The 12,260-nt window shown below is 63.8% G+C and overlaps 2 protein-coding genes and 1 long non-coding RNA gene across 3 annotated transcripts; 2 read left to right on the forward strand and 1 right to left on the reverse strand.

The window, feature by feature from the left end:
* The first annotated feature begins 1 nt into the window (after position 1).
* On the forward strand, positions 2 to 2,090 carry HAGHL (hydroxyacylglutathione hydrolase like). Its single transcript, XM_021675031.2, has 8 exons — positions 2 to 179; positions 542 to 606; positions 692 to 809; positions 891 to 999; positions 1,079 to 1,179; positions 1,365 to 1,466; positions 1,567 to 1,646; positions 1,823 to 2,090. The coding sequence occupies exons 1-8, from the start codon at positions 75 to 77 to the stop codon at positions 1,989 to 1,991; spliced, it is 849 nt and encodes a 282-aa protein (XP_021530706.1). The 5' UTR covers positions 2 to 74; the 3' UTR covers positions 1,992 to 2,090.
* Positions 2,091 to 2,223: 133 nt separating this feature from the next.
* On the forward strand, positions 2,224 to 8,109 carry LOC135269000 (uncharacterized). Its single transcript, XR_010337324.1, has 2 exons — positions 2,224 to 5,058; positions 5,149 to 8,109. It is a non-coding gene; the product is annotated as an uncharacterized LOC135269000 (long non-coding RNA).
* CIAO3 (cytosolic iron-sulfur assembly component 3) lies at positions 2,270 to 12,062 on the reverse strand. Its single transcript, XM_012468666.3, has 11 exons — positions 11,955 to 12,062; positions 10,764 to 10,859; positions 9,012 to 9,155; positions 8,081 to 8,213; positions 6,717 to 6,836; positions 6,224 to 6,342; positions 5,315 to 5,444; positions 4,671 to 4,743; positions 3,970 to 4,107; positions 3,255 to 3,412; positions 2,270 to 3,069 (listed from the first exon to the last, which is right to left on the reverse strand). Exons 1-11 carry the CDS (start codon positions 12,018 to 12,020, stop codon positions 2,831 to 2,833), a joined length of 1,416 nt encoding a protein of 471 aa, XP_012324089.1. The 5' UTR covers positions 12,021 to 12,062; the 3' UTR covers positions 2,270 to 2,830.
* Positions 12,063 to 12,260: the final 198 nt, after the last annotated feature.

Below are 12,260 nucleotides of genomic sequence, written 5' to 3' on the forward strand. Positions count from 1 at the left end.
GCCCCGCCCTGAAGGGGCACCGTGGGCTGGGGGGCCTGTTTTGGAGCAGGCACCCGTGGCCGAGGTCCGCGGCCATGAAGGTCAAGGTCATCCCCGTGCTTGAGGACAACTACATGTACCTGGTCATCGAGGAGCTCACGCGCGAGGCGGTGGCCGTGGACGTGGCCGTGCCCAAGAGGGTGAGGGCAGGCCGCGGGCGGCAGGGACCCGGCCGTGCCCCCCGAGAGCCTCCCCGACCCCCTGGCATGAGCGGTTCCCACGTGCTCTGCTCTCCGGGCGTCACTGGCGGCTGGGGTCGCTCGATTATCTCGGGGCTCCCTAAAGTTAGGCCGCCTCTGGCCTCCGCCCTTCCCCTGCTGCCTGGTCGTCCCCGCACGTGCAGGGGCGCAGTCACTGCCCGCTGGGTCCCCGCTCTCCGGCGCTGCCTGGGGTCCTGGCCGGCCTGGGGTGCTGAGCGCGGCGGACCTGGCGCCCCGATATGGAGAGGGAGGGAATGGCCCACTGGGACCGTCTGTGTCATCACCACTCCCGTCCCTTTCAGCTGCTGGAGATCGTGGGCCGGGAGGGGGTGTCCCTGACCGCCGTGCTGACCACGCACCATCACTGGTGAGCGCTGGCGGGGCGGGGGGAGGCGCGAGGACGCCGCCCCGCCCCACCCGGACCTGACCCGGCCCCGCCCGCCCGTCCGCAGGGACCACGCGCGGGGAAACCCGGAGCTGGCGCGGCTGCGTCCAGGGCTGGCGGTGCTGGGCGCGGACGAGCGCATCTTCTCGCTGACGCGCAGGCTGGCGCACGGCGAGGAGCTGCGGGTGAGCGCGCGCCCCCGGGAGGGCGGGGTGGGCGCCCCGGGACCGCCCGCCCTCACGGGTCCGCCTGCTCCTCCGCCGCAGTTTGGGGCCATCCACGTGCGCTGCCTCCTGACGCCCGGCCACACCTCCGGCCACATGAGCTACTTCCTGTGGGAGGACGATTGCCCGGACCCACCCGCCCTGTTCTCGGGTACCCGCAGCGCGGAGCGCGCCCACCCCGCCTCCCGCCGGCCCCGCCCCCTCTGCTCTGACCCGCCCTCCCCCGCCAGGGGACGCGCTGTTGGTGGCCGGCTGCGGCTCGTGCCTGGAGGGCAGCGCCCAGCAGATGTACCAGAGCCTGGCCGAGCTGGGCAGCCTGCCCCCCGAGACGGTGAGCGGGCCTGGGCCCTCCCCTCCTTTCCCGTGGGCACAGCCCCCACGCTCCGCACCCGCACTGCGCCGGGGTGCAGAGTGAATGCCCACCAGAGGGCAGACCGGGCCGGGGAGGCCAGGCAGCGGCGCGAGCACCTGCCCGGCTTCCGGCCGCGTGCGCGCTCACCGAGGCTCTTCTTCCAGAAGGTGTTCTGCGGCCACGAGCACACGCTCAGCAACCTGGAGTTTGCGCAGAAAGTGGAGCCCAGCAACGACCACGTGAGAGCCAAGCTGTCCTGGGCTAAGGCACGGCCCCTTCCCGCCTCGGCTGGAGGGTGGGGGAGGACGGGTTTCGGGGGGCTCTCAGACAAGCCCCAATCATGACCAGGGCCTGTGGTCACTTCAGAAGAGGGACGAGGACGATGTGCCCACAGTGCCCTCGACTCTGGGCGAGGAGCGCCTCTACAACCCCTTCCTGCGGGTGGCGTGAGTATGGCCGTTGTCTGGGGCCTTGGCAGGCATGTGGACCCTTAGGAAGGCATCTGGGGGCCTCGTGGAGGGCTGAGCATCCCTGGCTCGGGGGAGGCTGCTCATTAAGTGCCTTCCTGCCCACCCTCCCGCGTCGGCGGTGGGCCCCACGCCTCACTGCACCCCTCCCGCAGAGAGGAGCCGGTGCGCAAGTTCACGGGCAAGGCGGTCCCCGCCGACGTCCTGGAGGCGCTCTGCAAGGAGCGGGCACGCTTCGAACAGGCAGGCGAGCTGCGGCAGCCACAGGCTCGGGCCCTCCTTGCGCTGCAGTGGGGGCTCCTGAGTACAGCCCCCAACAAGTGAGCCCCCCACAGACCGTCACAGGGCTGGGTCTCACATCCCTCTTCGTGACCTCAGCCAGCTGGACTCGCGCAAGGGCCACCTCCAGAAGCTTCTTCGAGGCTCTGGCCTGCCAGCTGTCCACCCTCAGGGGTGGATGTGCATGACCACTTTGTGGGGCCCGTGTGGGCCTGGAGACCTGGGTGTCTGGGAAGTGGGATGCACGGGGCTTCTGAACCACGAATAAAGCCGTTCTCCATGCGGGCAGACGTGCCAGGAGAGGAGCTGTTTGCAGAGGCGCATTTGAGGAGGGTGCCTTTATTAGACGTAAGCGCTGGGAGACGGGCCTGGGGGGGACCCGGCTGGGGGATGGTGCAGCCAGTGATGCCTGCTGTTGCCCTTGGCTCGCCCCTCGGGGCTTGCCCCTGCTTTCCGGGGGCCTGGCAGGATCAGCTCTGTCTCCCACCTTCTTTGCAGAGCTTCGGGAGAAGCCTCTAGAAGTTGGGGGTGAGAACCCATCTTGTTCTGTCTCAGGCAACCCCAGGACAGGCTGAAGCCTCTCACACACTTGGGTGCATCTGTGGGCCGCGGCCCAGGGACAGCCGAAGAGGCTCTGGAACCTCAGGGAGCCTTCTGCTGCCTGGGCGGCCCCACCCCACCTGGGCAGAGCCAGCGGGGAACCCAGAGGCACCCGCACTGGAGGTGATGGGCCAGCCGCGGTCCTGGCCAGTCCTGGCTCCTACTTGGGTCCCAGCACACCCTGCAGCTCACTGAGAATTTTGGGGGAAGCCCTGGGGTCTTGGGCATGTGGTTCTGCTGTCACGCACGTGCAAGGCCTCCTGGGAGTCCGGGTCCCGCAGCCCCTACCACCGGATGCCCAGGCCGGTGCTGGCCCTCTCCACGGCGTGGTACTGCGTGTGCAGGAGGCGGCCCGCGCGCTCCGAGTCGGTGCCCTGCAGCCAGTGCATGTACAGCTCCTGAACCCCAGGTGCGTCCTCGGGTGCCTCCGCCCGGACCATGCCGTACAGTCTCTCCACGTGCTGGAGGAGCTCCCTGCTGGGCCTGTCTGGGGCCTGCAGCTGGCCCCCGCCGTTCAGGCAGCCTATGGCAGAGCAGATGGGACACATGGGTCACAGCACGTGCCCTGGCCAAGCCTCCTGACCACCGGGAGCAGGGAGGTGACCAGGCGCCCGTGCCCCACTTCTTCCCACTCCCAGCCTGCTGGACGGTGGCCCACAGCTCTGGTCCCAGGCAGGGCCCTCGTGTGCTGTCCCTCGCGGGAGCCACCTGAGGGGCAGGCCATGACCTCCACGTAGTGGTAGGGGCAGCGCCCACGCTTGAGCCTCTGCACCAGGTTCTGGATGTTGCGGAAGCCGTAGGCCATTGCAAAGTGCAGCAGCACCTGGCCCTCCCTCTCCAGCGTCACCTCCTGGAAGTCCTTGTTCCTGGGGGCACAGACGGGGTTTGTCTATGTGGCACAGCCACTTGGCTCCGGCCCTCCTGGAAGGGGAGGCCTGCTGGGGCTAGGAGACGACCAGGCAGTCCCAGTGCTCCCTCCCTCTCTACTGGGCAGGGGGAAGGACAAGGACAGACAGAAAGGGTGGAAAGCTCACTTCCACGGGTCCAGCAGGTGACCTCACCCCCAGCCGTGGGCTCCCTATCTGTAAGATGGGCCTCCCTCCCCAGGGATGTCTTGAGGCCCCAGCCCTCCCTCCTGGGACATGGCGTCGCATGCCCCACACCAGGTACCCGCCACCCTTGCCCACGCTGGCCTCTTGGGCTCAGGGTCCCCATTCCCCACAATGGGCAGACTGAGGCCTGGAGCGCTTTGGTGCCTTCACAGCCAGGAAAGCCCTGCCTGTGCCTAGGGTCCCCTCCAAACCCTGCAGGCCGTGCTCCACCCACCCCGCCTCTGCGGGAGGACCCCGGGCCAAGGCAGCAGCCTGAGGAAGGCAGTGGGCTGTGTGGCCCCTCCACCCAGGACCTGGCCCATCCCACTGACCTCAGGGGTTTGTAGGTAACCTCAGCCACTTGGATTCCAAAGAGCTCTCGGGCCGCGTGCCGGAACACGTGCTCCAGGTAGCCCCCCGAGCCCCCTCCCCGATGGCTGGTGGGCTCCTCTGCAGAGGCTCCGCTGCACCTGGCAAGGAGGGAGAGGCCTCAGCATGGCTGTGGCTGCTGCCTGCCGACCTCCCGAGCACGTGAGTGTTTGCATTTCCAGGTGGGAGACAAGTCACAGCTTGTCTCGTGTCCCTGGCCATCATGGGGGCTCAGCCACTACTTTTTTTTTGAAATGGAGTTTGCCTTTGTTGCCCAGGCTGGAGTGCAGTGGTCCAATGTCAGCTCACTGCAAGCTTCACCTCCCAGGTTCAAGCGATTCTCCTGCCTCAGCCTCCTAAGTAGCTGGGATTACAGGTGCCCACAATGACGCCTGGCTAAATTTTGTATTTGTGGTAGAGACAGGGTTTCAACATGTTGGCCAGGCTGGTCTTGAACTCCTGACTTCAGGTGATCCACCACCTCGGCCTCCCACAGTGCTGGGATTACAGGTGTGAGCCACAGCTCCCGGCCACTCAGCCACTTCTGTGGACGCCGAGATGGGCTGTGGGGAAGCAGGCCCAGAGCGGGGAGGGGGCAGGGAATGCTTCTCCAGAGGCAGCGTTAGAAGCTAAAATAATGGTTCTTGGTGCCAGACATACGTACAGGCTGTCCAGAGGGGCGGGCTCCAGGTCCGGCAGGGAGACGCCTTCTTCCTCCAGCAGCTTGAACACTTCTCCTGCAAGGAAGCCACAGCACAGATGCTCTTCCGCGGAGATCCCGAAACAAAGTCAGAGAACATCCAAGCTACCTGCCTCCCTAGCCGTCGCCGCAGTCTGGCCCTAGAGGGCCCCAAATGTCCACCCCAGCGCATGGTGGGAGGCCAGACCCGGTCACTTCTGAAGCCCCTCTGGAGGCTGCCTGGTCCTGCCCAGGGAGGTGTGGCGCCGGACATAGCCGCTGTGCCCATCCAGCATCCGTCTGTCCAGCCTCTTGGGCAGTTTGCTTTTCTGCCTTATATTTGGGAGACTGGGGCTGCTCAGCTCAGGAATGGGTGAGTAACGGGAGCTGAAGGGGCTGCACTGGAGAGTAAGGACTCATTTCAGAGCCAACAAGGAGGTGCTGCGGGGGCTTATCTGCACAGGTCCCCGAGACAGGCTCCGAGGGGAGAGAAGCGGGTACGCAAGCCCCCAAGCTCCAGCCAGGGCCCCTGCAGGTGGGATCCTGGGAAGTCACCACCTGTGCCCGGGGCTCAGGAACCAGACCAGGAGGCTGGAGGACTGGCTCAGGGCCGCCCGGTGTGACCACACCTGTGGTGAGGACACAGTCCACGTCCCGTGTCTGGTGCTCCTGGTTGAAAAAGTCGGGTCTGGAGGCTTCCAGCTTCTTGTCGTAGCAGGGCATCACTGTGACGTGGTAGACCTTGTCGGGGGTCAAGTGCTACGAGGAGAAAGAAACCCAAGTCTCCCCGGTCCCAGCAGTGAGGTGGCCGAGGCGTGGCCTGGATCTCAGCCATCCTGCCGCCAGGCGAGACCCCGAGGGACCACCAGCCTCACCCTGTTTCCCAGCAAGCCTCCTGCTGGCTGTTCGGATGTGTCCCCGGACAGGACGGGCCCTGGCTGTCACAGAAAATGACACTGACCCGTTCCCAGCATGCCTGTGCTCCCTAACAGCCAAGGCCAACGGAGGAGAAGGGGCCTCCAGCGGCTTAGCTCAGGCCCTCCCACTGCACCTCGGGTGGGGAAAGGGATGTCACGGGGAACCAACCAGCCCCGGGTGAGGGCGGGAGGGGCTGCAGGGGACAAGGGCGCTCCAGGCCCAGGCACCGCCAGGGCCACCCTCGCCCTCTCCCGCCCCCTGCTGGCTGAGTGGTGTCTGGCTCAGATCCCGCTGGGCCTCAGATAGGGGCCCTGCTGGGTGCCTTCGTGGACCTGGTAGCCCAAGGGGCGGGCTCCTAGCCTGGGTTGCCTGGAGCCTCCTGCTCCCTCAGCCTCAGGCCTGGCTGCCTCTGGGTGAGCGGTGAGCACCTCTGGATCAGAACGTGGTGCTCTGCTGCCCAGCCGGAGAGGAAGGGCCTGAACCAGGAAGGAAGGAGGGCGGAGGTGCACCCGGGAAGGCAGAACCCCATGCAGAGGATCCTGTTTCTTGCGGCCAGCGGCCAGCGCGGTCACTTCTGGCTGCTCCCCAGCCTGGACCTGGGGCTGGCCCAACGCTGTTACCTGCTTCTGTGCAAAGAAGTCCTTGACCAGGGAGCCCATGACCTGCTGCGGCGACCGGGCGGTACTGATGTGGGGCAGGATGAAGCTGCCATGGGTCTTCTCGGCATAGCAGATCCAGCCTGAGGCGACAGGGGCACATGGGGCTGGCGGGGGCGCACAGCAGCCTCTGCACCCACCGGCAGCAGCACCACGTTCCAGGGGCGGCCCGCTGGCACGGATCACGACGACGTGAAAGCGCTGGTTCCTGTCTCTCCCACCCCCATGCGGGGCTCAGGTGCAGGCGGGCACTGCCTAGGGGACCTGAGGTGACTTCGGGCGGCTCCCAAGGCAGGCAGCTCCTTCTCCAGAAAAGGCCATGTGAGGTGACGTTTCTAACCTGTCCTTCAGAACCGCGTGCATGCCCAGCCCCACCCCACCTTGTCATTCCTGTCCGCGTCGTGTCCCTTTTTCACTTCACTTGAACTTGACCGTCAGCACCTGCACATGAGCACACCTGGGCAGGCGGAGGCCAGCACAGGCAGGGCCTGTCCTCGGAATCGCCGCACAAACTCTCGCTGGCTCTCCAGGAGGCTGAAGTTCCTTGAGAAGGCTGTGTCGAAGACGAAGTGCACCCCTGGAAGGAGGTGCCTGTGTAACCCCACGCGGGATGCCCACTCACACACGAGCCGGCATGTGGACCCCCGTGGCGCTGCTGGGGGGCCACGTGTGGTAGGTACCCGCTTCCCATGCCAAAGCATCAGCGCCACCGTGGTGACCTCCTGAAGCCACCCTCCCGGCTCCTCAGCGTGGCTGATCCAGAGAACTGCCATGTACGCTGCTCCTGGTGACCCTCCCTAGGGCACAGCAGGACACTGCCTGCTGGACTGGCCCCTCGGACTCTGCTCAGGGGCCACCCCACACACAGCAGGACTCCTGGAGCACCTGCCAGCTCCAAGCCCAGCAATTAGAGCTGCTCAGTCAACCTGCCGAGGGTGCCCTGGATCCCAGCAGGCACCGGCCCGGGGCTCCTTCGCTCTCCCTGCCTGACCCGCCGTTCCTGCCTCAAATAACCCCTGGTCGGAGGACTGGCCTTGGACTCACTGTGCGCCACCTGCCTGTGATCTGGAGGTAAAAATCTTTGAACTTGCTTCGTATTCAGGTGGGGACCACACCCTCCACCTGGAGAACCAGGGGCTGCCCCAGGCTGTGTTTTCCCTGGGACACGGGCTCCCAGAGCCAGAGCACTGTCAGGCACCAGCTGCATGTGGGTCAGACAGGACCACGGGGCACCTGCCAGTGTAAACAGGTTTCCTATGTGAGGGACCGGCCGCAGTGCGTGACAGGCAGTGTGCCGGGTGCCAGGCGCACAGCCCTCCCTCACAGGGATGAAGGGCTGGACACGGTGGTTCCCAGTAAGACAGCAACCACGAGGTCCAGCCCCTTCATTCCCAGTGAGGCAGGGCAGCCAGCCAGCGGGCACTGAGCCTGGTTAGCTGGGGCCTCTCAAGACACCCGGGTCCTCCCCTAGCCCCACGCCAGGCACACGACCAAACTCAACTGACGCTGACCTGAGCTGAACCTGACAGAGCCCTGGAGAGAGTGCCTTAATCACATCAGCTAAAAAGTACCAGGAGGCGGTGAGCCCCAACTTAGAGAAAGTGCACAGCCAGAATGCAGGCGTTTTCTGTTCGAAGGCGCTGCTCTCAAATGTGAAATCAAAACTTCAGGCTGAGGTCACAGAGGGAATACACAGTTCCCGTGGCGCTGAAGTTCAGGGCGGGGTGGCGTGTCAGTGACTCAGAGGCACGGGGAGCGTCGGCTCACTCAGACGCCCCCTTGGTTTGGAGCTGCAGCGTGTACCCCAGGTTCAAAGCCTACCTATTTTTTTAAAGAACGTGGTTAATTTCCTGGCGGTGTCTGTAGGATTCAGCTGGAACCGTGCAGCCAGCGACGCTCTAGACTGTGGCGAGACAGAAACCACAACCAGCCTCTGCTGACCAGGCGCCGCTGCCTGCAAAGCAAGGGGGAGACGCTGCTCACTGTGCTGGCCTCGTGCCGATTCCCGGGGCCAGAGCGGCATGGTGCGACGCTGTTGGCTGCGGAGAGGGCACGCTAGCTTCATGAAGAGTTTCTTTTTTTAGAAAGTCTCGCTCTGTTGCCTAGGCTGGAGTGCAGTGCTGTGATCACAGCTCCCTGCAAACTCCACTTCCCAGGTTCAAGAGATCTTGTGCCTCGGCCTCCTGGGTAGCTGGGATTACAGGCACGAACCACGGTGCCTAGACAGGGGTGTCATTTTTTTTTTTTTTTAGAGTCTTACTCTGTCACCCAGGCTGGAGTGCAGTGGCATGATCCTGGCTCACTGCAACTTCTGCCTCCTGGGTTTAAGCAATTCTGCCTCAGACTCCCAAGTAGCTGGGACTACAGGCGTGCGCCACCACACCCGGCTAATTTTTGTATTTTTGGTAGAGATGGGGTTTTACCATGTTGGCTAGGGCAGTCTTGAACTCCTGACCTCAGGCGATCCACTTGCCTCGGCCTCCCAAAGTGCTGGGATTACAGGTGTGAGCCACTGCACCCAGCAAGGGAGTCATTCTGATTATACTTAGAACCCAAAGTCTGGGGCCCGACATGGTACCACCGGAGCAGACTGACAAGTAAATCACTGAGATGCCAAGCCTCGAAAAGGCAGCGCCACGTGCAGACAGAAGATGCTGGCACCTGACGAGCTGCCCTTGGCAAAACGCGTTGTCATCGACTGCTGGGGTGGATGTCAGGTCACAGCAGAGTCCCCAGGCTGCCCACCACTTACCCTGTTAGCATCTAGAACCTTCTTCAGCTCCTCGTGGCTCTGCTGGGTGATGAGCACAGTCTCTGCGGAGGTGACGCAGCCGCTGCATGCCAGGCAGTCGTTCAGCGACACCTTGGCCTTCTCCAGCCTCCGGGTCCCGCCGTCCTGCGAGGGAGAAGAACTGGGTCCGCAGGGGCCCCCTCCGCATGAGGACAGCGGAGTCCTTGCTCGTACCCAACAGCCAACGCGGTTGCCGGCCGGGCTTGTGTGCCGCTTAATTTTTAAAAATCAGATTACGTATTAGAAAAATGCGCATCCACGCTCTAGCTTTTCATAATGCCATCGAGGTCGACTTTCTGGTACGACTTGCTGAGTGCATCAGAGTCACACGAATAAGGCCTGCCATTGATGTCCCAGCGGAGCGGTAGCCCCCTGCCCGCCCATGGGGTCCTGGAGGCTGTGCTGGCCCGGGTGCACACTGTCGGTGCTGCGGGGCAGGAAAATGCTGAAGCTGGGCTCTGAAAGGAGAAGGCGGGAAGGCTGAGGACACAGGAGGAGAGGTGAGCAAAGAGGAAGCCTGGGAGCCTGGCCCCTGAGGACAGAAACAATCATCAGACTCGGCCAAACAGACGCAGGACCGTGGCGTTCAAGTGGGGGGCCTCTGGGACATCCCTTAGCAACTTTTCTTAGACGCAAAATGCACCCAGCTGCAGCTCCCCCAGCTCCTCCTGCAAGGGCAGGAATGGTTTGAGCAGGGCCAGGAGAGCTGCAGGGGCTGGAACGCGGCCGGAGGAGCAAGGCAGGAACCCCCTCGCAGCCCAGTTCTCTGCTAGGCCCGTGCGTCACGCAGTCACAAGCTGAGCTCGCCCTATATTCCTACGTTGGCTCTGCCTAAAGGCACAAAGCCTCGCCTGCCACAGCGTGCTGGGCAGAGGCTGACAGCCTCCTCCAAACCAACTGCCACTGTGCTGACAGCAGGGCCTGCCAACACCCCAGCACCTTCCAGGGGTCCCTTCCGTTGTGGGCCCCCGGTGCTGGGCTGGAAATCATCTCTTGGTGCAAGGATTCAGGAGATCAGGCAGATGTTTTCTAGAGTCCAAATGCAGATAGCTGGGTGAATGTTTTTTGAGATGGAGTCTCTGTCACCCAGGCTGGAGTGCAGTGGAGTGATCTCGGTTCACTGCAGTCTCCATCTTTTGGGTTCAAGTGATTCTCCTGCCTCAGCCTCCCAAGTAGCTGGGATTACAGGCACATGCCACAACGATTTTTGTATTTTTAGTAGAGATGGGGTTTCACCATGTTGGCCAGGCTGGTCTCGAACTCCCGACCTCAGGTGATCTGCACCCCCACTTTGATCCCCAAAGTGCTGGGATTACAAGCATGAGCCACTGCACCTGGCCTGAATCTTAACAGTTTCATCAGGATCTTATCATTTAGAGAGGAAGTACTACTCTTTGCGAGTGACGGATCTGAACTAGAAAATCTTACTCAATTAGAACTAGGGGGAACGGGCAGACAGGATCCACCATCTCTGCAAAATAGCCCCTGTGCTGAGCGGATCAAGCTCGCTGTTCCGCCTTGGTGCCGCCCACTCACCTGCCCCAGGCACCCTGACCCCAGCCTCCCAGATGGCAGGCGAATTCGACCAGTCGGAGTGGACTCGTGAGACGTAGAGTGTCTCAGGGTCAACGCTCCGAGCAGGGAGGAAGCAGAGAAAAGTGTTTCGGATCAGCCGGGCAGGTGAGATGGTGGAGCAGCCTCCCGTGCCCTTACTTGGTTAACTTGGAAGTAGCTCCCGTCATCTTCAATGCGAATCTTGGCCACGCCACTTCCCAGCCTTTTTTCCACGTTCACAGGCTTGATGCACTCCTAGACCAGGAAGACACCCCAAGTCAGGGCCTGTGAGTGGGCAGAGGCTCTCGGGGAGGCAGGGCCTCAAGGATGGCTGCCCGGACACACGGCCTGAAGGCTCTGCCGGGAGCCGTACACTCAGGGACTGAGGCTGGCCCCAGTGTCTTCCTCCTGCCCACCGCTCTCACACAGGGCACGGGTTTCCAACTTCCTGGGGTATTGAAGGTCCCAGTCTGCACGAAGGCCAGCGCTAACGGCGGCTGCAAACTACCCACCAACGGAGATGCCACCCACAATGACCTTCACACCTTTCATGTGAACAGGAGGCATGACCAACACAGAGGCCAGAGTGTTGCACCGGCCACTGACAGGACGTGTGCTTGGATCTGTGTGGCGGTCACCTCTTGCCTAGTGCCCAGGAAACAAGTTCATTTCTCTCCCTTCTCCTTGATCCTGGAGAACCTTATCAGCCCAGAAAGCCGCCTCCCAGCTCATGCCTGCCGGAAGCGCTCCCAGGAGCCCGCCTCCGGCCCCGCCCGCCTCTGGCCCCGCTCAGCTCTGGCCCCGCAGAGCTGTTGGTCATGGATAGGCAGGTGCACCGAGATAATGGCGCCTGCGGCCTCCCGGGTTCAAGCGTAGCTGTCCAGCCCACCTGGGCGACGTCAAGGACAGCTCTACCGAGGAGCCATTGCTGGGCGTCTAGCGGGACCCCCCACCACCCTCAACTGAGGTGGGGTCCCCGCCGCGTCCGTTTATGCTAGGTAAAGGCTGGGTCGGGTTAGGGTTAGGGAGGGGTGGGAGCCGCCTCCGCCGCCTGCCCTGGGCCGGGCAGGCTGACGCGAGCCCGCGACCCCTGGACCCTCCCACGCAGCCCGCCCGGACACCGGGGGGCACAGGAGTGGGCTGGGGGACGCCGCCCTCCCTGGCCTCAGTTTCCCTGTTGGTAAGACGCGGGCCAGTGTCTGAGGTCCCGCGCCGGGGACTACGGCCCCAGCCAGACTCCCGGGATTCGGATCTCATTCCTCAGGAGAGGAAGTGGGGCGCAGAGCAATTTCCCTCCGCGCGAGAGGGCACCGAGCGCAGCCTCGTCCCCGCCCGCCCAGGCCGGCCCACCTGAGACGGCCCGATGAAGTCATTCAGGTCCGTCAACTGCAGCGCCCCGCTGAAGGGCGACGCCATGACGGCCGCACTGCTGCCGCGCTCAGGTGTCGCCAAGTGGCGCGAAACAACAGCTCTATTCCGCCACGCTGCCGGAAAGCGCCCCCAGAGCGCATGCGCACCTTGCCCCGCTGCTGGCGCCCTCTGCTGACGAGCCCGGAGACTGCGGCTCCCGGTCCGCCCGCGGGAACCCGGGACCGACCCCTTCCTGCGCTTCCAGGGCGTTCCAGGCCCCAGGTCTGGGATACAGGGGGCGGTCGG

The sequence above is a fragment of the Aotus nancymaae genome, unplaced genomic scaffold, assembly GCF_030222135.1.
Source record: "Aotus nancymaae isolate 86718 unplaced genomic scaffold, 86718_ANA_hifiasm-v0.15.2.pri h1tg000049l, whole genome shotgun sequence".
NCBI classification, from domain to species: domain Eukaryota; kingdom Metazoa; phylum Chordata; class Mammalia; order Primates; family Aotidae; genus Aotus; species Aotus nancymaae.

Bases quoted from the DNA above. Each gene is read 5' to 3' on its own strand.
- HAGHL (XM_021675031.2), top strand. From the start codon at position 75: ATGAAGGTCAAGGTCATCCCCGTGCTTGAGGACAACTACATGTACCTG. The intron at 810-890 runs GTGAGCGCGCGC...CCTCCGCCGCAG, and splicing joins CGCACGGCGAGGAGCTGCGG to TTTGGGGCCATCCACGTGCG. The intron at 1,000-1,078 runs GTACCCGCAGCG...CTCCCCCGCCAG, and splicing joins CCCACCCGCCCTGTTCTCGG to GGGACGCGCTGTTGGTGGCC.
- CIAO3 (XM_012468666.3), bottom strand. From the start codon at position 12,020: ATGGCGTCGCCCTTCAGCGGGGCGCTGCAGTTGACGGACCTGAATGAC. The intron at 9,156-10,763 runs GTAAGGGCACGG...TCTCCCTCGCAG, and splicing joins GCTACTTCCAAGTTAACCAA to GACGGCGGGACCCGGAGGCT. The intron at 8,214-9,011 runs GTAAGTGGTGGG...CTTGCTTTGCAG, and splicing joins AGGTTCTAGATGCTAACAGG to GCAGCGGCGCCTGGTCAGCA.